Consider the following 23,796-nt stretch of genomic DNA (forward strand, 5'->3'; position numbering starts at 1 on the left):
TTCCCATTTTTTCCCAGCATACCTCATGGGAATTAAGTGCTGTGACTGAACAGGGCATCACACTTAGAAGTCATGGTCTGTTTCTTCATCTTTCACCAAATTGTGAGTCACTGTTCCTCTCTACAAAAATCTATATTATAAAACACTCATTACCTTTGTGAAGTGCTGCGAGCTCTGTGAGCGAGCTACTCACATTTTTTAATATTGACACTTTAGCTTTTATTTCCCAACTCTGCTGTGGTACGAGAGAGCATCTTTTCTTCTTTTTTCTTTTTTTTTTTTTTTCTTTTTTGTTTGTTTTCTCTTGCTTGATTTACATGTCATTAATAACTGCAGCAAGATTATTCAAAGCGCAGTGCTTCCAGGTAGTGAATGTTAACAAGTGTGTTTCTCAACATGCCTTCAAACCGGGACCGGGATGCTCTGCCTGTGAAGCTCCTCTCTCTGCGTGGTGTTTCCTGGATCCAACAGATGGTGCAGTTCGTTTCATTGGGGTTTTGCTTTCCTTTGAAGTTGGACAAATGATGCAAAATTTAAGAAGACTGGTTGTTTTTTTTTTATGGTGTGAAGGACAAAAAATCCTAATTAGAAGATGTCACATTTGGTTTTGGTCCTAGTTATCTGTAGCCCCGAGTCGGTAAGTCTGGACACTCTCTGGGAGATGGAGCCTTTCTACAGCCCGTTGCCAGCCAAGCAGGGCCTTATGTGTGAAGTAACGTGGAGCATTTCAGTTTTTCCCAAAAGTCCCTTAAAAAATGTTTATAATTATATTAAAGTTTAAAAGAAACAGAAATCAGATCGTGGCAAAGAATGACCACCACTTTACTCTTGCTCTGCTGGACTCTCACTGTTGTTTATGCTGCTGGGTGACTGTGCAGTTCCTGTGAGTGGTTCAGACCAGCCCCTAAAGCCACAGTGGTTTTGTGGTGCTGGGGCACTCCTGCACAGCAAACCCGGGCTGCATTCCCACTGGGGAGTTTTTGCAGTCTGAGGACGTGCCTGTCAGTGTCGAGAGGTTCGTGGGCTGTTGAGCAGCAATTAAGATAAGAAGGCTGATCAATGCAATTTATGCTGCAGCATAAAAACTGCAGGCCCATTTTCACGGCCAGCGATGCTAAAGAGAAATGCCTTTTCCCTGGAGGGGGATGCACAAAAGGAAATCTCTACCAAGTATCTGGTGATCTAAGAGGAGATCAAAGAGTGATAGTGTTACAGTGACAAAGGAGGAAATGCACGCTCGTGGGTACTGCTCAGTACTACAGCAGGCAGTCATCTAAGGGGAGTTTTTTTGCAGCATACAGCATTGAAAACACATGTCTAATAGGTGCATTCATTTTAATATGCTCATTCATTGAGCAGGCCTGATTAATTAGTGCGTGTCGCCATCTGGTACTTACTGAGACTATTCATTTTTAAAATGTTGAAATTGTAGGGAATGTTGCACACCAATTAAGTTCCTTTTAATTGGATTATGTTAGTATAAAGTATTACTGGAGAAGGCCTTCATTGTGATTCAGCCAGCATGCATCGAAGGGAGACCCGCCAGCCTGAAATTACTTAGAACAAAAGGAAAATGCCTGAAATGCATGTTTATTACTATCTTTGTGCTCAACAAAGATGATGTCCACAAATAAGAGCCATAAAAATACTTCTGCATTTCTATGCAGGGTTCAGTTTCCTGACATGAGGATATCTCTGCTGATTGTTCATCTCTGCACTGCAACTCTCAATCTGTCATCATCTTCCTCTGACCTGGAGAGTGAAATACACTTTTGCCTTTCTGTTTGTTTGATATCAACTTAACAGGGCCAGACTGAGCCCTCCTGTGTGCAGTTGTGTATCTGCTGAAATGAGGGGCATTATTCTCATTTACACAAAGACTGATTTGGCCTTTAAAGCTGATAAACTGTCTGTGCTGACTCAACCATTTAGTGAATGAAATATCACGATCTGCTGGCTGCAGCACCACATTAGGAGCAGAACTTGTCTGTCTGTACTTGTTCCTGTCACTGACTCACTTGGTGAATTTTAGTTCCTTAGCGTCACTGCAGTGCGGTGTTTCCGTGTATAAATTGTGAATAGGTCTGTTTATCAACTTAGGTAAAAGGCTTTGAGATAGAGGGATGAAATGCACAATGTTGATATTACATATTTACTGTTAGTGCTTTCTTTAGAAGCCTAACGCTGTTTTCTATTTAATGTCTGAGGTTCTTCTTGCCTTGATTTTGTGGCGATTCAGTATCTTCAAGTAAGTTCTGTCATCAGAACTACTCATTTCAGAAGAGCAGGAGCTCTGCAGAGACAGATTCCCCTTCCTTAGCAGTTACACGGGCTGTCGTGGAAGCAGGGAAGTTACAGGAGGAGATACCTGACCGCTAGAGCAGCTTTAGAGACCTGATGTGTGACTGCCTGGATCTCCTGTTGACCTTTGTTGAGTAGAGTAGGGTAAGAATCTAGAAATGAACAGTATCGGGGGATTTTTTTTCTTCTTGTATTTGTGTGCATTTTCATTGGACCTTCAATGGACTCTGCTGCCCCCTGCCAAGATGCAGCTGCTGTTAACAGCAATGGAAGCAATAGCAATAGCTTGAACATTTTACATTTTTTAACACTGAAAGAAGATTTAATTTCTCTTATCACTCATAGTCACTCCCATATAATTATCACTCATAATAGGGAATCTGTAGTTGAAACGGTAAATGTATTTTCTTTAAAGGGAGAGGAAAACATTAAAAAATTGCTTTTAGTTGTACAGAAATTAAGAAACTGCCTGAATTTTAATTTTTTTTAGAATGCAAATGCTTCTTAGACATATTAAGGTCACTATGAATTTCGTTTGTAATAGCACAGAGGTGCTTCTGATTTCAAAGTATGAAAATAAGACAACATTGGAATTCTTTTGGTTGTTTTCTTAAGATACATTTCCTCTCATCTGAAGGTGCGTATTTCCTCTCTCTGCCCCTGCCTGCAGCTGCCCCAGCGCGGCGCAGGAACTGCTCACCCTGCATGTGCCCATTGGAAACCCAATTTACAAACCTGAGAAGTCAGTGGCTTGTCTGCTTCAGAGACTGTGTGAAAAAATCATGTTAGAGAGCGTGGTCGTGATTAAACCATTTCCATTAGGTGCTGAAGAGAAAAGAATCTTAAAAATGTCGTTTTATGTATTTTTATTTGGGTTTGAGGAAAACTGATTGATGTCAGTGTGTCTGAGCATATGAGAGTGAGTACAGCCAGTGGTAAACCATAAAGCCAGAGCCCCAGGAAGGTGTGCAATAGAGGGCTTTCTCATTCCTAGCCCAGCGTTAGGAGCAGCAGATGCTGAGCCTGGCAGGCCGTAAAGCTGTCTGCTTTGTGATAGCATTCTAGAGCAAGTGCAGTTTATGCAATTTCAGAGAAATAATATCACCCAGTTAAATCTTAAAAACCACACACATACGCACTTATCCTTTTGTTTAAATTGTTTGCTCAGAGGTTTTATGTAATGGAGAAATACATTTTCCAAGAAAACATTTCGTTTAGATTCCCATTAGTGTAACTTTACTCCTTTTATTTGTTAAATACATGAAAAGAAGGAGCTAACCAGAGTATAAAATTGTAGTATGTGTGCACGCACGCACCTTCTCTCTCTCTCTCACACTCTGATTTTAGTAGAATTACTTCTTAATGTAATTTTTCTGCTTAAAATATATGGGCTTGCAAAGTGTTGAAGCTACAAATCTTGGCAGAGAACAAAAAAATACAGAGGCATTTTACTCTGTATATATAAAGCAAAGGCTGAAAGTTCGGGCAAATCTCTATCTGGCAGATTTCTATCTCTGACGTCATACAGAGAAGGCTTTTGGCACTGACTTTTTGGCAAAAGGCTCTGTCTGGAAACATATTTAGTCAGCATATGAAATATGATAGCCCTGGTACAGCACGGCTGTGTCTGAAGATAGTCTAATAGAGTTAGACTTCAGCCCCATCTGGTGTTGGAACAGGACTGCTATAGCGGAGTCTTCCAGCGTAGGACAGCCCTGTGCCAAAACACCGCGCAGTACGTGAGGAGACTGACAAATTCAGACAAGTGGCAGTTTTACTGATGGTTTCTATTGTTTGCTACGTTGATGAAAACCAGTTGTGCCCGTGGTGAATTCCAGCACAGCCGTCCTGCTGCTGAGTTCCTAACCACGGGCTCGATAGAGAGCTGCAGCTTTAACTGAGTTTATTAATACCCTTTCAGTGTATCTATGTGAACAGCAAGTATATTTTCACCCGAAGCCTGTAAGAATATAAAATTATTGATTTTCAATGCCTGTGTTTACAGAAGTAGCAGTGGACACACAGATTCTTTCACCCTCAGTAAAACGTCTCCAATAATTTGAGTTATGCAACAGTGACGAAGAGACCAGACTTGTGGATTTGGCTTAGAAAGCTTAAAATCTTCAGGCATTAATTCATTAAACTCTCAAATCCTGGATACTCCAGTAACTATAAAGCACAGCAGATTCGTGTTTGGTTTTGACTTAAGGCTGATCATTTCAGGAAATAAAGAGATTCTCTTTGGAAGAGATTTTCAAATCTTTTTCAATTGTTATTTCTGGGGGAGCTGGTAGAAAAGCTACAAGTGAAATAAATCAGGGACTAAAAAATCCATAGTGTTGTTTTGAGGATATAAGAATGGTTTATTGCCGCTATTGTAACTAAAGGAGAAGAACAGTGACTTTTCTAGAAAGGTCTCCCCAGCATTTTTATCTGACTTTGCCAAGACTGCAGCCCAGCCTCTCCACTTATAATTTGATGAAAAAAGTGCTAGAAGGGCAGAGTTTGGAATTGCTTGAACATATTTTGTTGCTTAAGCTGAGCTCATTCGCATTCGAAGCTAAAACAAATGATCTCAATTGCATTTAAGAGAGTTTAAGTAGTTCTGTTGAAAGCAATGTGCACTGCTCTTTGGTTTTATATCCTCTTGTGTTTTATTGGTCAAAATGAAAGGTCAGTGGTCCTGAACTAGACGAGAGAACTATTCTAAATTCTCAGTCATTGCCACTTCTCTCTGTCTTTCTCTGCTTTCAGCAACACAGGGCCTAGCTGCCAAAGTTTTAATTCTTTATGTATGAGAAGAATGATATTTGCAACTTTTTTTGCATTTCAGTTACATAGTTCTGTAAATTTATGTAAAAAGAGCTACAACATCAGCAAAAGGCTACTTGCTTATTCCGAGTTGCTCCCAGCGTAGAAAATGTAAGCATAACAATCAACCTGGTTTTCCCCCTGTTCTTACTCCCGCTCTCTTTTGTGTTTCAGAATGCTCACTGCCCAGAACAGTAGCCATCCTGAGTGAACCGAGTGGAAACATATGGATGAAATTCTTACCATGCACTGAACGGCACAGCGCAAAGCTCTGGGAAAATGTCTGCTTGCAACACTTTCACTGAACACGTCTGGAAGCCTGGTGAATGTAAGAACTGCTTCAAGCCCAAAAGCTTGCATCAGTTACCCCCCGTTTCTGAAAAAAAGCCCCTCTCGCCTGGAAACCTGAAACCCAATGCAAACCAAAGTAACAGCCATCGAGGGAGGAACACAGGGAACTTCCGACCACCTGTGGCCAAGAAGCCCACGATAGCTGTGAAACCCACCATGATGGTGGTGGATGGGCAGGGTGTTTGTGGAGAAATGAGCACACAGGATCACTGTGAGAATAAATCAGTGCCTGCAGGTTGGAACCGAAACAAAGCTGTCCTGAACAAAAAACCACTGAACAATAATAATAATAATGAGGATGAAATTGAAGGTTATAGCCAAGTTCATAGGCCGTATGGCAACAATGAGGGTGTAGGTAAGATACCAAATAACAATAATAATGGACTGACAGAAGTTTTGAAGGAGATTGCGGGTTTGGATACCACACCTCAGCTAACTGGAAATGAAACGAACTCAAGAGAAACCTTCTTGGGAAGAATAAATAATTGTTATAAAAGATCGTTGGAAAGAAAGATCCCTCCAAGCTGCATGATGGGTGGAATGAAGGATTCACAGAGTAAGCACGTTATTCTGAGCGGAAGCACTGAAGTAATAAGCAATGAAGGTGGACGTTTCTGTTACCCAGAGTTCTCTAGCGGCGACGAGAGTGAGGATGACACGTTTTTTGGCAGCATGCAAGAAGAGCACGAGAGCTGGGATGAAAGTGATGAAGAGTTGCTAGCAATGGAAATTCGTATGAGGGGCCAACCTCGCTTTGCTAATTTTAGAGCTAACACCCTGTCTCCTGTTCAGTTCTGTGTTGACAAAAAATGGAACACTGTGCCCCTTAGAAACAAGTCTCTCCAGCGGATCTGTGCAGTAGATTATGATGACAGTTATGATGAAATTTTAAATGGTTATGGGGAAGAGACTGTGATTTTTTACGGGCAAGAGAGCATGCAGAGCATGGTATCTTCTGATTCTACATCTCCTGATTCTTCTTTGACAGAAGAGTCTCGTTCTGGAACAACCAGCAGTTCTTCTCAGAAGCTCTGTAATGGAGGGTTATCTCCTGGTACTCCTCAGGACCTCAAATTGATTGAACCAGAATATGAAAGTCTTTGTGATAATCAACAAGTGAAGGATGTGTCAAAAGCTCCCAGAAACGTTCCGAAAAGTCTAGAAACTCACAAGGCAGTCCTTGCGCTTCGACTGGAAGAGAAGGATGGCAAAATTGCTGTGCAGACTGATAAGCAAGAGAATAAAAGTTCTTCAGATGTTACTGGGCAATCTGTAACTATAAATTTGGTGCCTGTGGAAGAGCAAGCTAAGCCATACAGGGTGGTGAATATGGAACAACCGGTTTGTAAGCCATATACCATAGTAGATGTATCAGCTGCCATGACCAATGAATGTAAGGAGAATCAGACTGAAACCTCAGAAACCAAAAATGCATCATCTAACCCAAGCTCACCAGTAACTCCAGGCACACCTAGTACATCCTCTGCAGCATCACCTCTGCGAGTCAATGCTAATCTGAAAAAATCCAGTGCAATCAGATATCAAGAAGTGTGGACTTCTAGTACTAGTCCAAGACAGAAGATACCTAAGGTGGAGTTAATTGCTAACAGCTCAGGACCTTCTGTTCCTCCCAGGAAGACAAGCCACAAGTCAGCTCCTACTTCACCTACAGCTACAAACATTTCTTCAAAAACTATCCCAGTTAAGTCTCCTAATTTATCAGAGATAAAATTCAACAGCTACAATAATGCTGGCATGCCACCTTTTCCCATTATCATTCATGATGAGCCCACTTATGCTAAGAGTTCCAAAAATGCTATTAAAGTTCCTATCGTAATCAATCCGAATGCGTATGATAACCTGGCTATCTATAAAAGTTTTCTAGGGACCAGCGGAGAGCTGTCCATCAAAGATAAAACCACCAGTGTCATAAGCCACACCTATGAAGAAATAGAAACAGAAAGCAAAATGACTGAAGCCATAGGAGGTAAACCTGCTGAACTTCCCCAAGCGAAGGGCGTGACTAATAGCTCTGAATGTAGGCTGGGCTCCGTGGCTCAAAAGGTCCAAGAGTTTAATAGCTGTCTCAGTAAAAGTCAGATATCACCGCAGAGAAGTCACAGTTCTGACCACAGCTCCCCATCAAGAGTTCAAAAGACAACACAAGAGCCTGCAGCAAAAATAGACGTAACGCCAGAGGCTTCTGTTGGCAGCAGCAGCGGCAGAGAGAATGCAAGCACGGTGCTATCACAGATTGTGGCTTCCATCCAGCCTCCGCAGTCTCCTCCAGAAACGCCTCAGTCTGGACCCAAGTCTTGTAGTGTAGAAGAACTGTATTCCTTACCCCCGGATGCAGATGCTACTAAAAACACCCTGGTACGACCCAAATCTCTGTTTACGTCACAGTCTGAAATAGAGTCATCCAAGACGGTGGAAAACGCTGCCATGAAAATGCAAAAGGACTCCCTTTCACAGCCAGTTGCCACTCACTCCCCGAAGCCAGCGAGAGCTATCCCAAGTACCACAAGTCCCAAAACAGAGCAAGCACCACCGTTTCCTCCTCCACGGTCCACCTCTTCACCCTATCACGCGAGCAACTTGTTGCAAAGACATTTCAGCAATTGGACCAAGCCAAACAGTCCTACCAGGTCGACGGAGGCCGAGTCCATCCTTCACTCGGAAGGTCGCCGAGCTGCTGATGCGAAACCCAAGCGCTGGATATCCTTTAAGAGCTTCTTCCGCCGCAGAAAAACTGACGATGAGGAAGACAAAGAGAAAGAAAGAGAGAAAGGAAAATTGGTGGGTCTTGATGGAACTGTTATCCATATGCTCCCCCCTCCGCCAGTCCAACGCCACCACTGGTTCAGTGAGGCAAAGTCAGACTCCAGCGAGAAGCCATCGATTGTCTTCATGTATAGATGTGACCCGGCCCAACCCGACCCAAAGGCTGACCATCACCACAAGGGTGGAGTGGAGTCTGCTATTGCTGATGTGCTGGCAAAAGACAAGGAAGAAACGCAGGAAAAGTCTCCGGAGAGCTCTGAACAGAAAATAGCGAGCCATTCATCACCACCTCAGATTCCCAGGAAAATCCCCAGGTAACCTGCTCCTCTTTTTTAGTCACTTACTCAGTTATGAACTGTCCTGTATAAACTGCTGAGAAGGGGAGAAATTAAGGGGTTTTATTGCATTAAGTGTAATTTTTCAAGGTATATTTATTTTAGGTCACTTAAAGCATATTTTTAACATCTTTGCATTACACTGGATATCCTAAAAGATTTTTAAAAATTACTGGAAACAGTACCTGAAATTTGAGTTTGTATTGGAGGTTCACTACTAGGTCACACTAGCCATGTTACACTGTATCAGATACATTTTCCTGAACTTCTAGTTCAAAAAAGTGTTGATGTGTTACAGGAAACACATCTCTCCGCAGAAAGAGAAGGCAACTTTTGAAAAGTATAGTAGAAATTAAAAGATCTGTGACTCACAAAAGGTGATGTGCTAACTTTGTCTCATATACCCAAGAATACAAGAGATGCTAATTAACTTGATGCTACTCTCCAACATCACTGCATCACTGCCAAAACAAACCATGTAAAAAAGTAATAATAGAATGAGATTATCTATAAAATAATCTGTCTCTATTTCTCAAGGCCTGTAGTAATGAATATACTTTGTCCCCTAACATTATTGGACTCAGCAGAGCTGGTCACTTCATTTCTGCCTGACAATTTTGTTCAGTAATTTAATATTTTTTAAAAAAATTTTTTTTAGAATTTACTAAAATGATTCATTATTTTAGTTTCTGTGAAAGTATTTGGCCAGCAGATATTTATTCTACTCCTGTAAGTTCCTGTAGTTGAACATTTTAAGCCTGTCTGTTGGTTTAAAGGTCTGTTTGTTCCCTTATCGAGGGTACACGTGCTTTCTTGCTTGTCTCTGACCACAAAGAACCGTGTTTATTTCCAGATACGCTTTGTTTTCAACATAGCCCTGAGCTCCTACCGCTCGTGACACTGAATAACCAAAGAGGGCTGGAGACATTTGTTGCGCTCAGTCACGTGGGCACTTCACCAAGTACAGACTGCAGCTGTGGCTGTATTCAAATATGTCTTCCAATGATAATATACAAACCAATTCCGATGTTATTATACAAAGCAAATCCAAAATATCTTCAAACTTGCATTATTTAATTCATTATAACAATAAATTAGTGGTAGGAAATTAAAAATTCTGTAAAGTCTGAGCTGTGTGTGAACCTCAGAAAATGTATCATGGCAGTGTTCTTTCGTTTTCTTTCTCCATTGTCTGTACAAGACAGTTGCAGTAATTTATAGTTAAAATGGTTTTAAAGTTGACTTTAATAGAAATCTGTGCAAGCAGAGTTTTGAGTTTACCATAAACTGACTGCTGCTTGTCTTAAAGTAAAATAACTATGTCTTAAACTAACCAAGAGTGACCATTTGCACCAAGTGTAATTAAATCACTTTTAAATCACATCTTGGGATCACAAATACAGCATTCTCGTGAAGATCAGGACTACTTTTCAGACAGTTTGCCTTTTGTCAGATGTGGACAGCTTTGGGTTTCGTCACCTAAGGTGATGATAGGGTTTATCACAGTATGATGTGAAGCTGATTTCTGTAGAGTTACTTTTTAAGTAGTTGCTCCAAATACAAGATAGGATGGTTTCCAAGTGTTTCTGCAGACTTGGTGAATGGCAATCCTAGAGTTACTTTTTAAGTAATTGTTCCAAATACAAGATAGGATGGTTTCCAAAACCTTAGTGTTTCTGCAGACTTGGTGAATGGCAATCTATCTCAGGGTCAAGAATTTTATTTTTAAAAAAGAAAAAAGTACATGAAAATTTAAAAACAGGGTCAAGATTTTTATTTTTTTTTTTAAAAAGAAAAAAGTACATGAAAATTTAAAAATAGGGTTTAAAAAAAAAATCCCAGTACAAATTGAGGGTGTGAGTTTCAGAAACGTTAAGCACTTTCACAAAGTATTAAGGTCAGTAGGAGCTGTAGCGTTCAGCATCTCTGCAAGATGTGCAGTATTACAATAACACAGGGACGTGGGTGATGACAAACGGGGGTGGCCCTGTATTTATCGTGCATATTACGGCTGAGGACAGGGCTAGAGTAACCCTTGACACAGAGTCTAGAATCTCCAGACTTACCCTAAATTAAATGGGGCGAAGTAGGCAGCTTTAGAGAGCAAGTTAAAGCTCTCAACCCCCCTTTAGAGGAACCCTTTTTTATTATTATTTCCAGGGGAACTTAGAGAAAAGGAGGTTTTACCACAACTGTTTTTAGCAACGTTACCAAACACGTTGCCATCGGGAGATTCACTCCCTCCCACCTCCTCAGTGCCCCACTCTTGTGCTTGCCAGACAGTTGCTGTGGTCACCTGTGGTGGAACCAGCCTGGGGAAGGGATCCAAGTGAAAAATAACTTTTGCAGTTACTTTTCAGCCAGATCAATTTGGTGGTGTGACGGGGCTAAGTCAGGAAGGAGCAGCTGCTTATCTCAGAGGTGAAAGGGCAGTGACAGGCTAATGGCTGCAGGCACAGGCAGCACGTGTTCTTACACTACCCTAGAGATGGTGCTGTTACAGTGTTCTATATTTCTGCACTATTACTGCAATACCTTCTGCCCTTAGTGTTGAAGGCAGTTGGTCATTCTGTCCTGTCTCGTTCACTTATTCCAAAAAGTATGTCTACTCTTTATTTTTCTGCGAGTGATGATGATGTTGGCTTAAACCGTATCACACAATTTTCCCTGGTGAAAATTGGAATTTTCCAAATGTTATAAGTGGAATTTCTTTTAGAAGTGGAATTTCTTCTTTCTAACAATATTGGTTTATGGTTTCTACAAATTTCAAAGAAAATACACAGAGGTGCTGAGAAATACGTTGTAGGAACACTGGATACCTTAATCCTTCGGTTATTCTATTCAGTAATCTTGATGCAATTTGATATCTTAAGTTATTTGGGTTTTTACTTAATTTTTAATACTGTTAAAGAGACGAAGTGAAACCTTATAGTATCAAAAAATGAAGGTGTTTTTTTCTTTTTGTTGAAGGGTTTTGCCTTTTGTTTTTAATATCCCAGTAGGTGAGAATCATGATTGGCAACTTCCAGTTTTGCACAAGCAGGAGACATAACAGACGAGATGCTATACTTGTTTTATGTATACTTCAGGTATTAGGAAGAGGTTAGTGTTAATTCAGGCTAACATATGTGCATGGAAAAGGTGTTTAAAATCTTTGGTTAAGCTTGCAGAGGCCTAGAGGAAAACAGAAGGCATGAAGATAGCAATCAATGAACACGACACTTTTTCTAACTCAGAATGCCAACAACAGTAAGCTCACTGAAAAAACAAACTGATGACCTGGAAAGTAAGATAAGCTTTAAAAATGTCAGATTACTGGGGGGTCTTGAAAGCAAATTAAATGAAGATACAATATTTCCTTACTTTGCAATGGATTACAGAGCTGCAAAAGATTGATAATGTAACCACAAAACGAGGGCTGAAGATATTTAAAGTTATCACTAGAAAGGTCAGTTTTTCCCTTTGAACAGCACTTGCAAAATACTCAGTTCTCTGGAAAGCTGAAAACTCTCTGTTATACAAAAGAACTTGGGTTTGTGTTATCCATATGATTGTTTCTTTCTATTTGATGCCAGGACACATATGGGGGTTCCAAAGGAGTTAGCAAATACTAATGTATTATATTTACCAAAAATTTCTAGATAGATTAATTTCTGCTAAAAATCAGCAATCACATCAGCTTTATCATTAATTGGAATAATGTTCTTAGAACACCTGTAGTTCATGATGCAGCAGTTGTTCTTGGGCAAAACCTAAAATTGACCTCTAAAAAGATAACGTGGTATTTCTGGCCTAAGTCACTGTGCTTGATGAAGGTGGTCCAGCACAGTGTGGAATCCACCCAGAATTTTAAAAAAAAGATCCTTCACAGGCTTTGTTACCTAGTGGATCAGCCTGCTGCTGCTGGAATGTCACAACATAAAGGTTTCTCTACTTCATTGAGAGATCACTGCTTATACCCAGTGGCAGCTCTTTAGATTGAGACATTTCCTAAAAGAAGACTGCAGCATAGCCTTCTGATTCTTCTTTCCTGTCTTCATAAAGCACATCAGAGCTGAACTAAATCCTCATTCAGCACTGTTTTAGATGGCAGTGCCTTTGTAAATCAAGGCTCAACTGATTGAACAGTTGGCACAGCCATTTCCATTTCAGTTATATATTAACAACTGATTTGTGCACAGCCATTTCCATTTCAGTTATATATTAAACTGAAGAGTCTCCTTCCACAGCTACAAGTCAGCCATAACTTTTCCTTTATAGGGTCTTTGGGCCAGACTGGGATGAACTGAAGATAAAGCCGTATGTTTACTGAAATACTTCCATCAAGCAGGGAGGTCTGTGTACTCATTCCGTTCTGGTTTAGATAAAAAAGCGTTTCTTCATAGCTAAAGTGGGGATTACCAATCTAATTCCTAAAATGATGTTAACTTTGTCGAAAGGATTTGAGCTCGTAATCGATAGCTAGGAGTTCTGTTGTTCCAGCGCTACGGAAGATCGCTGCCCTGTTGTTATACCTTGCTTCCAAAAGGAGTGAAATGCTTATACATATTTTAAAGACTTGTTTTGAACATTTTTCTTAAAAAGCATGCTTCTCCATTGCAGTTACACATTACATCATCGATTTGCATTCTTTTAAGGCTATTTTTTGTTAAAATAGCCCCTGGGCATTTCACTGGGCTCTTTCATGGACTCTATACTTATCAGAGGACATAGATATCAAAGCTTTTGGAAATGTCTTGTTATCCTTCAAATCTTACCCCAATGCCACACTCCTAGCACAAACAGTTCACCTTGAGTGACTTCCAGCCAGATTGCTGCTCTGGAAATTAACAGTAATGTCAGTGACAGATGAGAATCTTCTAGAAAATTGGCCAAAACCTTACGTGGTTCCTGCCTGCTATGGAAGTATCTCAGTAGTACAGGTGATCCTCAAATGCTTTTTGTTGTGCTGAATGCCTCCAGGTTGCTGGTGACCGTTCATGCTGTTCACTTTAAATTACAGTAAAGCGAAATGGGATTCAGGAATCTGAGTTAGGCATCAAAATTCCATGTACAGGCAATGGAGAAAGACAATTCTAGTGAGGTGATTTAGAGCACCAAGACTTAAAAGGCCCCAAATGGGTTATCTCTTCAGTGGGTTTTTAATTAATTATGCCACTAACTGTTATTTAAGAAAAAAAAAATGCAGGTGACAGGGGCTAGGGGTGTGCCCCAGTGCACATCAGCTGTGGCCTGGACCTTGAGAACCTGACCAGTGGAAGGAATGGAGCTTACATGTAGTAGCTTACATGTACTCTTGGTTCAGTGGGACAGGAGCCATGAAATTACTGAGTGTTCTGTGTGTCTAGGGGAATGTGAATGTTGTAACAGATGACTTGGTAAAAACAACTGCAATCATTGTTTTTCAAAAATGTAGTCATATATTAAGATCAGGATCACATCCAGAGAGAGGCAGGAATAACCACCACTGCCACATTCCACTTTCTCATTGTCATTGATCCAGTCCTGCGGATTCCACAGCTGCTTGAGAAACTACTCGAGAACAAAATCTTATAAATCACAGTAGGGCTCTGTGAAAAACAAAGTTCTTCCCAGTTTAGAGGACCTCTTGTATAAGTCTTAAGGTAAGGTTCTCACCTGCATCCCAAATCTTTGAAGTGCAGTTTGCATAAATTGGTGAGGAGAATCCAAGGAGGTTATAAGTGAAAAGAAAATTCTTGCTTGAGCAAGTCTAGTGAAATGGGAGACATTCTCTCCTGAAAGTTGAGGTGGAACTATCAACTCGCCCTTCTCCTCAAGTCTATGTTGACTTGCTTTATTCTAGAGATCAGGAAGGTTTATTTACCTTACTCAACAGTGTTTTAAAAGGATTATCGATCTATCTTACCCTGTTTCCTCAATGAAAAATTTTTGTGAGATTTTTCTCTAGAACATCTCTATGCTAACAGAATTGGAAATTTGTTAAGCAAGAAGTTTGGTAATGTTTATGTGAAAATTTATAAACACTGAGGATTAAAGAACCAAGTAGAAGGGATTTTACCATTTATTATTTTATAAATTTATAGTAAGAAACGATAAATCATGTATTATTGTTCTTAACTCCTCTAATACAGTCTGTGAAATGGAAAGACTGAGAACTTAAAATGGATAAAGAAAAATGTCTTTTTTTATAATGCACAGTTAATCTGTGGAACTCATTGCCATTAAGTTTCACTGACACTAAAGAGCTTAGCAGGATGCCTTTACTGGATTATCAAATATATTCCCTTTATCCTTGCAAACATCGCATTAGACAAGATTTTTTTTTAAAAAAAAAAAGAGAATAAAAATTCTCATGCTTCAGGACTAAGCCAACTTCTAAATAATAAGAATTAGGAATAATCTTTATGGTTTAGTTATTTCAGATTGTCATTTGAGAAGTTTCTTTCACTTTCCTCTTATGTGACTATTTCTGGGTAATGGTGGTGACGAGGAACTGAAGTGTGTGAGTCACTGGAATGGGTGCTCTGTACCCATCATGTGCTGATTGAAACCTGGGCACTCATCAGCTTTGCTCAGTGTCTTCCAGAAATAAAGTGGTCTGTGTTCTGAGAAGTTCCTGTGGAAGGTGGCCTTTGACCGCCCTCGGGCCATTAACCTCTCTGCATTTTTCCTCAAGCATTATTCAGTCAATTTAGGCTTTATATTAGATTTATTAGCTTAAAAGTGTAGGGCCTGAGGAGTTCTCAAAGGGATGTCTTTGAAACTAAATATATCTACAAATTACTGAGATTTTTTTGTGTAAAACTAAGTCATCTTCCTTGGCCAGCTCTCTCATCTCAGACTGTACGAGTGCCATTGATTACTGCTTTGCTGATGTCCACTCAGGGAGGAGATCAGTCTCGGCTGGGTCTAAGGCCACATCAGCTTTTCTCTGGGTTTCTGTCACTAATTTCTGCTACTTGGATTTATGTGCTGCCTCACACAGAACTGAACTCCCTCTGCTTGACCTCTAGATCTGACCCTAATTCAGAAATGCACTCTCAGAATCACTTCTTATAAGTATTCCACTTTATGTCTCTCCTATCAGTGCTGTATTAATCACTCTAATTGAGAAGGCATGCTCTGAATAGAGGAAAATACAGGTCACATGATAGCTGTGATTCCACTGTCCTTAAACAAATTAACACACTATGAAGGCTGCTTTCTGGATTTTCACTATTCCCAAAAGCCTGAGACAAGTTAGACCACATCATCCTTTGGCTGTCTTCCAAAAACTGGGAAGGAGGAGAGCTTGAGGGGAAGAGTTAGGGGCATTTCTCCATGCAGGAAAAAAACAAAACCACTTTTAAAATAACATTGAGCTTGTACACATGTGAATGACAAATATGTGAATTCAGTGGCATGTTATCCAAAGGACAGTCATTTTTATGGCAAGTTTGTTTTTGCTGCATATAATCTCAGTTTCTTAGGAAAACAAATGTTTTCTCTGGGTGCAGAGGGCTGCTCCCTCCATTAACTGAATAGTTGTTTAGTTCCAGCCTCATGTGCCCGAGGAGCAGAGTTCTCCAAGGTAATTCATTTGCTATGAAGTTTGTTTTTGAAATAAAAAAGGGAAAAGAAGAAGGGTTGGACAGAGGAGGCTGCACCCACTATGGTAAAAGCTAAATACGTGCTCTTATGCAAGGCATCAAAGAATCCATCCTGGCAAAATGTCTATAAATATCCCAAATAAGGAGATACCTTTAAGTTTCACTTGCTATCAACAAGCAGATACAAAGTTCCACAAAACCAGGCTTTAATGGTTCTAATCTCAGAGAACTGCTTATCAGCTGCTCTGCTCTTCTTGAAAACAAGTAGTTTTAACTGTTTGGACTATTTCGTGAAGCAAAAGCCAGGGGGAATGTGCTTGGTGGAGCTCAGAGAGCGAGGATGTTTTGCCCTTTTGTTCCTTCTGTGTTCTGTCGGGCTGATGAGGGGCTGGCAATTTGCTGGTTGAGTCACCGCACTGCGTATGTTCTCCTGAGCGCTCCCTCTTCACTGTTAAGATGCAGGGAAGCATTTCCCCACGGACTTCACGGCCTGGCATCTAATTGCTGTGATTTCAGATGTATTAGATTCAGAGACTATAAAACTGGTTGGAATAGGGATTTGAGATAGTCACTTTTAACAGTAGATCAGTCGAAGTTCTTAAAGCCCCTCTTGAAATTTGAACCTGCTTTTCCTTAACTAATTAACATGACTAAGACCATAGTTGTCATACCAAAAGAGTGATGTAGTAGAGTGGGAACTATTTTTTGGTGCGGGGAAGGCAGCGGAAGAGTTAAGAAGGCAGGGCTGTAACTAAACTGGTTTCCTGGGGCGCTCTGGCAAGTGCCCGGGACCAGCCCCCAAGGTAAACATGAAGGTGCAGTAGGTGTATCGCTCCGTGCAGAGTTCAGCCCTCTTGCTCACAGCTTGCACAACTTGTAGCACATCCGAACACTGTGGAATCAATGGCTCGCCAGAGTTTCAAGACATGATTAAAAGACTCAAGAAGGCCCTGAAAGAATTTCCTTTAATGGGGAATTGTGTGAGTGAGTACAGTGGGTGAGTTGGTATTTTTTTCTCTCTTCCTTCCTAGTTGTTGGTTTACTTTGGCAAAATGCTTCTGAGCTTAGGTTTAGTGGATGAGCTTGCATGTGTCTGGTTTGGAGAATGAGTCTGTTCTCTACCTCACCAATCGATACTAAAAAATTATTTTTGAGATCTGATAATCCCTGGTTTGTGGCAATGACAGAACTGTTAAAGCTACTAGAAACTACTTAAAGAAAACATTCTTGTTGAGGAATGCAGGTATGTATATGATTTACAGCAACTCCAAGTCTTTAATTTCTCATCGTCTTGAGAGCCTTGTTACTGCTTTAATTTTATGTATGCTTTACTCTGAAATTATATTAGGTTAACTCTTTAATGTGGATATATTTACGGCACATGGAATGTTCTTCACACCGTTCCTATGCATGGTACTAAAACAGAACAAAACGTTTTATGCTGATTAAAGATTACATCTTTTTGAACTTATGCCATTTTTTCTCTTCTACTAACAAGTTCTAATGAGTTTTGTTTGTATCAGCCTGCAGTTAAAATTCATGACTCTGAGTAGAAACAGCATGTGCTGCACCGTACATGGGGTCTCGTCGTATGCAAAGTATTGGCATGATTTAATCTCTGTAGTCTGGGATTGCTAGAAGATTGTGGATCGTGATTTTCAGTATTTTGGCTTTGGCATAGAGAGACACATGCCTATAATTTATGTTAACTCTTTGAGGATAATCATCTCTTTTTCCACTCTAAAGATTTGTATTACAGAAACTCAGCTGCTTTGCCTATTTAAAAGTGCATAGTTATTGTTTCTGTTCATCAGAAGTTATATTAAGTTTTAAATCTTTACCACAAAAATTAAATAGCTGCACAGATATATGATGTGGTGATCATCTTTTGAAGGAAGTGCAATACTTCTATCCTTTATGGAAGTCACGAGTACTTAAAATTCTTGCTGTTCTATTTGATAAGGCTGTAATAATGAGAACCAGTGAACAGGTCATATGCTCCTGAGATCTGGCCTATAATGACTGTTTGTTTCTGTGAGAGAGTGAGCATAAAGACCCAAAAATATTTTTGTTCTGACGTGTTTTGCATGGTGCATTATTGATAATTGCTCTACATTTTCAGTAGGATTGGGTTTTTGGAATAAATATGAACTTTTTTTAATATCTTGCATAATTTTTAATTCGTACTGCAATAAATCTATCTGTGGAAACCGACTGAATCCATGATTTTCACATTTTTGTCCTATAAGTCATCACAGTTTGATTAAAATTTCATAGTTAAGAGCAACCACAGAGGAATGTCTTCATATCCTTTTGCAATTGGCCTAATGCAGATGGATTTTAATCCTGGATAATTTTATATGGGAAATAGATTACTGGCTTAGATGAGCTACTACTCGGTTTCCCAAAGTGTCAGTTCCCAACATTCAACCAGTATATTTGAAAACGTATCATTAATGTTTTATGCATCTATTAATACTTAACAGCCCCTTCGTTATACCTTGCTATCTCTGATTAAAGCAAAATTGTTCTGATTGGTAAAAAGCACCTTAAGCTTTGCTGCTGTCCTATGAGTCCTACATGTTTTATGCAGAATCCTGCCTGCATATATATGTTTACGTGCAGTGATTATAGTCAGCTGTAAAACATGTAAACATTTTATTATCCCATTTGTATGAAAGGCATGAACTATAACATGTAACTATTTCAGTCAAATGTTGTTTCTTCTTATTACGGAAAATAAATATTGTAGGAAGTTGTTCTTAAAAAAATGAAAGCGAAAAGAGCTTATTTCTTTACCAGTTCATTCCCTTTCCTGAAGATATTTAATGCCCAATCTGGTATTTTGCCAGTAGGATCTCATAGCTTTGGTCTCCAGGTGATTTTGTTTTGTTTGTTTCAGTCAAGTGCCCGATGATACGACGCTGGAGGATTTATCCCCTCGTGTTCCCAGAGCTGTGTTTGTGAAGCAGGACAATGGTGGCAGCGCCTCAGTCATACCGGTATCATCTGTTCGTGTCCCACAAGGGGAGGAAGAAAAGGAGGAAGCTCCAAATCTTCCTGACTTAAATCCTTGCAGTGCTACGTACAGCAATTTAGGTAAGTGTATTCTTGTAGAAGAAAATTTAAATTAGATTAGATTTTGGGTGCCTTTCCAGGCTGTGAAGAACCTTGTTTTCTGCACAGCTCAATACACTTTCATAAGGTTAGATTTTAAAGGCGAACTTTTTAATATTAATTTATAGAAAATAAAAGTATGTTGTCTTATTCTGAGATACACAACCAAGAAAGTGAAGATTCAACAAACCTAAAGGTTTTCTTTCCTGTGATTTTAAAACTATTTTTTAATTGCCCTTAAACATCTCAAATACTTTTAAAAGATACATTGTTTTATCTATTTGGAGGAATTTTTATCAAGGAGATTTAAAACACAGAGGAAATTACCTAATTTTTTTAGCAATGATAAGTAGATTTCAATACTTTTCCAAATTTCAATAAAAGATAGGACTTTTTCTTTTAGAGCATCAATAACTGTTAGATTACTTGTAGTCATCTTTTGTTGATTAAAACCTTTCTTATCCTAGTCTGAGAGTTTAATTTCTCCTTCAGAAAAGTTTAAGATATGAATGTCCTGGAATCTGTGCGACTGGCACTGAATTCCTGACTGATATTAAAGAGATACACGTATGTATCTCTGGAAGATAAGTAAGCAAGACAAATAAGTCTCTTTGATATATAGTATCAGCATTATCAGCCTAATTTTCCTAAAGCATTTTGAACTACTGTGAATTTAGGAATATATACAGCCAGATTTCCAAAAGAACAAAATTGGACTGCTTTGAGGCGACTCTCAAGTCCAGGGGGTTTTGCATGTCCACACAGGTTTGAGGGATCAAGGATTAAATGTTCAACCATCAGCTGCATACATTCCTTAGACATTTAGTGATATTGTTCCTTTTTTTTGCTTAAATGTGAATTAGAGGCAAACTTCTCAGTGTGTTCAGCTAATAAAACATTAATTAGGTATTGTTTATAAAGCATAAAGAGGAAAAATACCCTGCCCAAGAGTGATACTAATACCTACCAAGAAATTTTAACTTCAAAACTGAAAATCAAAATTTATATTTTTATGGTGAGTTATTCAAAGATCTAATGAATTCTTTTCAAATCGAGATATACATATATGTCTCTCTATATTTTCTGTGTTTAGGGCATAGCTATGTTACAGATAGAATCAGGCAATAGATCTAGGTACATCAAAATACATGGAAACTATTTATAGCAGGGGTAGCCCATGTTCCTAATCAGGCTGACATATAAAAGGATCAAGCTAAGGTATCATTTAATGTATGAAATATCACTTGTTCCTCATGGTGAGACTGTTATTTTTTGAGCACTCATACAGTCCAGGGATTACTTGTATTTCATAGCCAAAGTAATCATATTGTGAATCTTCTGTTTAAACCTTTAGTCAATTTAGCTCAATTTTCTTATGCAAGATGTTACACTTGATGGCAACTGCTTCATTGTTCAGATGTGCTTCTGTCCATAGATCTCTGTCCTTCCCACAACATCTCACAAACTGGGAATAGTAAACTCATGGGAAATGTAATAAAATCCCATTAAACACTAGGTTGCCTAGAGAAGTTGCTGAGTCTCCATCTGTGGAGACACAAAACCCGACTGGATGGGGTCCTGGATGACCTGCTCCAGCTGACTCTGCCTGAGCAGGGAAGGTTGGACTTGAGTACCTCAAGAAGTCCCTTCCAACCTAAACGCTTCTGTGATGACTTCCATCAGTCCTCGGGTTTCTCAGTGTTTTCCTGTGTGTGAATGCATCTTTGTAAAACAATACAACCCCTTAGCATTTTGTCCAAAATCTCCTCATCTGTGGGTCACTTTCAGATTTGCTGTTACCAAAGGAAATTTTAGGTATGAAAGAGTTAAACCAACTTTTAGGCTTGCCTTGCTCTGGCTTGGCAAGCTTGCTGCTTGTTGTTAAAAGCAACGCTACCCTAAATGGCACTGAGCTCTCTGGCTGCCGTTCAAACTTCTTTCGGGTTTATTCAAGCAACCTCACTTTCCAATTCAGAATTCAGATAGCTATCAAGAGATGGCTAGGCAGGGATATAGAATAATTCCTGCTTGTTTTCACATCTTACGTCACCTAAGCAGCAGAATCATATCTTTTGTAGAATTAACCAGTGCTGGTGTGTAACTAAAAGGATAATACAAGAAGTTATATCATGTCTGACTTCTGCTTCAACTGCGATTGTTTCTAAGTTACCTTTTTATATCTGCATACTGCAGTATACTAAATTAATACATATTAGGTTTCATTGAAAAGCAGATAATATGATATCGTTACTTTCATAAATGTCTAATCTTCAGTTGTGTCATCACATGAAATTTTATGAATAGAAATAATGGCAAGCTTTGGTAAATTTTCATCTGTAGTCAGGTAGTAGTTTGTATCAGGTGCTGCCCTCAAATATATTTGGTTTTGGCCTTCCCCCGCCTCCCACAGAAGTGATCTCCTCCTCAGTTTACCGTCCTGCCTGCAAAAACTGCAAGCAGGCCAGCAATTATTTGTCAGGAAAAAAAAAAACTGCAGAGGCAAAAGTTTGAGAATAGCTCATGCAAGTTGCAGAGGCAAAAGTTTGAGAATAGCTCATGTATAAAATACGGGCTGTTTTTGTTATGTTATTGAACGTGTAAAATCATACATCTAGGATTTAGAAAAAGAAATGCAGGGAAGCTTACAAGACAGAAAATTCTCCTCTGAGAATCAGATACAACACAGAAGACTAGGGGCTTTTAGAAAACATGAGGTCCCACCATGATGATTAGGGTAAGAGCCCAGTATGTTCCTGGATGTAGAAACAGGACAAAACTTCAATAGGTGGAGAGGGGTTACGTGTATGTCATTTTTACTCTGCACCTGCCATAGTCACAGTCAAGCCCCGTTGCCCACAGTTTAAGAAGAATGTTTAAAATTTTACAGACTCTTAAGAAAAGCTTTGAAAATGCCTAGTATTGAGTCTGGCTTGATGATGGTGGGAATGCTCATGTGGAGCAGAACTACCTTTGGTATCAACAGTCAACAGATTTAACAAAATTCAGTGGCTGCCAGTTGAATGTAGATGCAGAAACAAATGTTCATGTAAGAGCCTGGATGTTTCTTTTCGAAGGTGCGCCCTTCTCTAACAGAAGTTAGTTCAGGTGAGCCCTGTAGCTTATGATGAGAAAGACAACAGACAAAGGATTAAAATCCTTTCCTTTACAAATCTTTACCTTTTTCTCTGTCTGAATTTGTTGGAGAAATTGACACCATTGAATTTGCACTCGTCTAAGTAGGTTAAGATATTCTCACTATACTCAGGACAGTATTTATATCATTTTAAAAAGAATAGGTTATTTTATTATCATCTATTTTTCTCTTTACGCCTAAAGAAAAGGTGAAAGGAGGAGGCTGTTTCTAGCGTTTATGGTTACTGACACTGGAAAAAATCCCAAATCACACCACCTGCCATGGAGCATTGCCCCAGTCAGTAAGTTAGAGGAGGGCAGTGCTTTAGCCAGGCTATGAATAAGGTAATGAAATTATTGTTGACTGAAACTGACAGTTCAGTGACAAACAGTGATTACAGTATTAGTCTGATGCATTTTATACAATATATAATTAGTACAGGTAGTATCTTTAACCCAGTGCAATGGGGGACGGGTAGCAAGACGTGACAAGTCACCAAGGCAGGCAAGCTGTCGCTGTTGCATCAGAAGGTTTTATTTATCTGGTACCTGCAGCCCATCTCACTGTAGTTCTGTGATTCTATTCTGTGATTCACAGTCTCAAACTATTGCTAAGAAACTGGATCATGCATCATGAATGTTGCTTCACAAATGTTAGCTTTCCTTTCTGTTATATATATTATCATTCTGATAAGATTTTTTTATCTATTAAATTTATGATAACTGTGTAAACAGCTGAGTATAATACAGGATTAATAATTATGTTTGGGTAAATCTGTGTAGTAAATAATTTTACAGAATACTGTTGTACATGTTCTGCGTTTGTGGAACTGGGGCTGTGAAGCATTTGCAGTGGCTGAAATAGAGTTTTACGCATTTGTGGATTTTTTCATGGTTTGGTTATTTTTATCAGTCAGGGTAAGAGTTTGTTAAGGAGCAATGTATTTTGTGCTGGTATTAAAGATCAGTGTAACTGATCTGCTGTTTATACCGAGAAATCTCTTCCAGGCTCTGTACTCTACTAAAAATGCAGAGCGCAAAGAACAATCAATATCCAAGTTCAAGGGGGGGAAAAATGTACTAAGACAAGGGTAGAAAAGGGGAACTTGTCGAGTGAAGGTGGACAACCTGTGGATTACTCAGTGAATACTTTAAGCAGCTTTTATAAAAGGATTTTGTTCCATGAAATGGGGGTGTTCCAACATGAGCATTACCGGACATCCGACTCCATTCCTGGCTGTAGGGAGCAGGAGGTCAGCAGAGCAAAGCCAGTGCTGTTGGACTGCTCCAAGATCCAGCTGTGTGATCAGCCCAGCACTGTCTTACAGTGGGTTTCCTGCAGACACCTCAGAGCCACTCAAAATTCCTCCTTCTTGCTGGTCTCCACTGTAGAG

General features: G+C 39.5%; 1 protein-coding gene across 8 annotated transcripts in view; it reads left to right on the plus strand.

Moving 5' to 3' along the window:
- PEAK1 (pseudopodium-enriched atypical kinase 1) overlaps positions 1-23,796 on the plus strand; it is a 131,164-nt gene that overhangs the window by 85,158 nt on the left and 22,210 nt on the right. For 7 of the 8 annotated variants that reach the window (XR_001412328.1, XM_014944399.1, XM_014944400.1 and 4 more), the window contains 3 exons: positions 5,287-8,561; positions 17,034-17,150; positions 19,056-19,252. Coding sequence is in view for 7 of the 8 variants with exons in the window: in XM_014944399.1 (XP_014799885.1) it covers positions 5,392-8,561; positions 17,034-17,150; positions 19,056-19,252 (3,484 nt within the window). In the remaining variant the exon portion in view is untranslated. The remainder of the gene's footprint in view (positions 1-5,286; positions 8,562-17,033; positions 17,151-19,055; positions 19,253-23,796) is intronic. The other variant, XM_014944404.1, reaches the window with a different exon arrangement.

The sequence above is a fragment of the Calidris pugnax genome, unplaced genomic scaffold, assembly GCF_001431845.1.
Source record: "Calidris pugnax isolate Ruff unplaced genomic scaffold, ASM143184v1 scaffold70, whole genome shotgun sequence".
Classification (NCBI taxonomy): domain Eukaryota; kingdom Metazoa; phylum Chordata; class Aves; order Charadriiformes; family Scolopacidae; genus Calidris; species Calidris pugnax.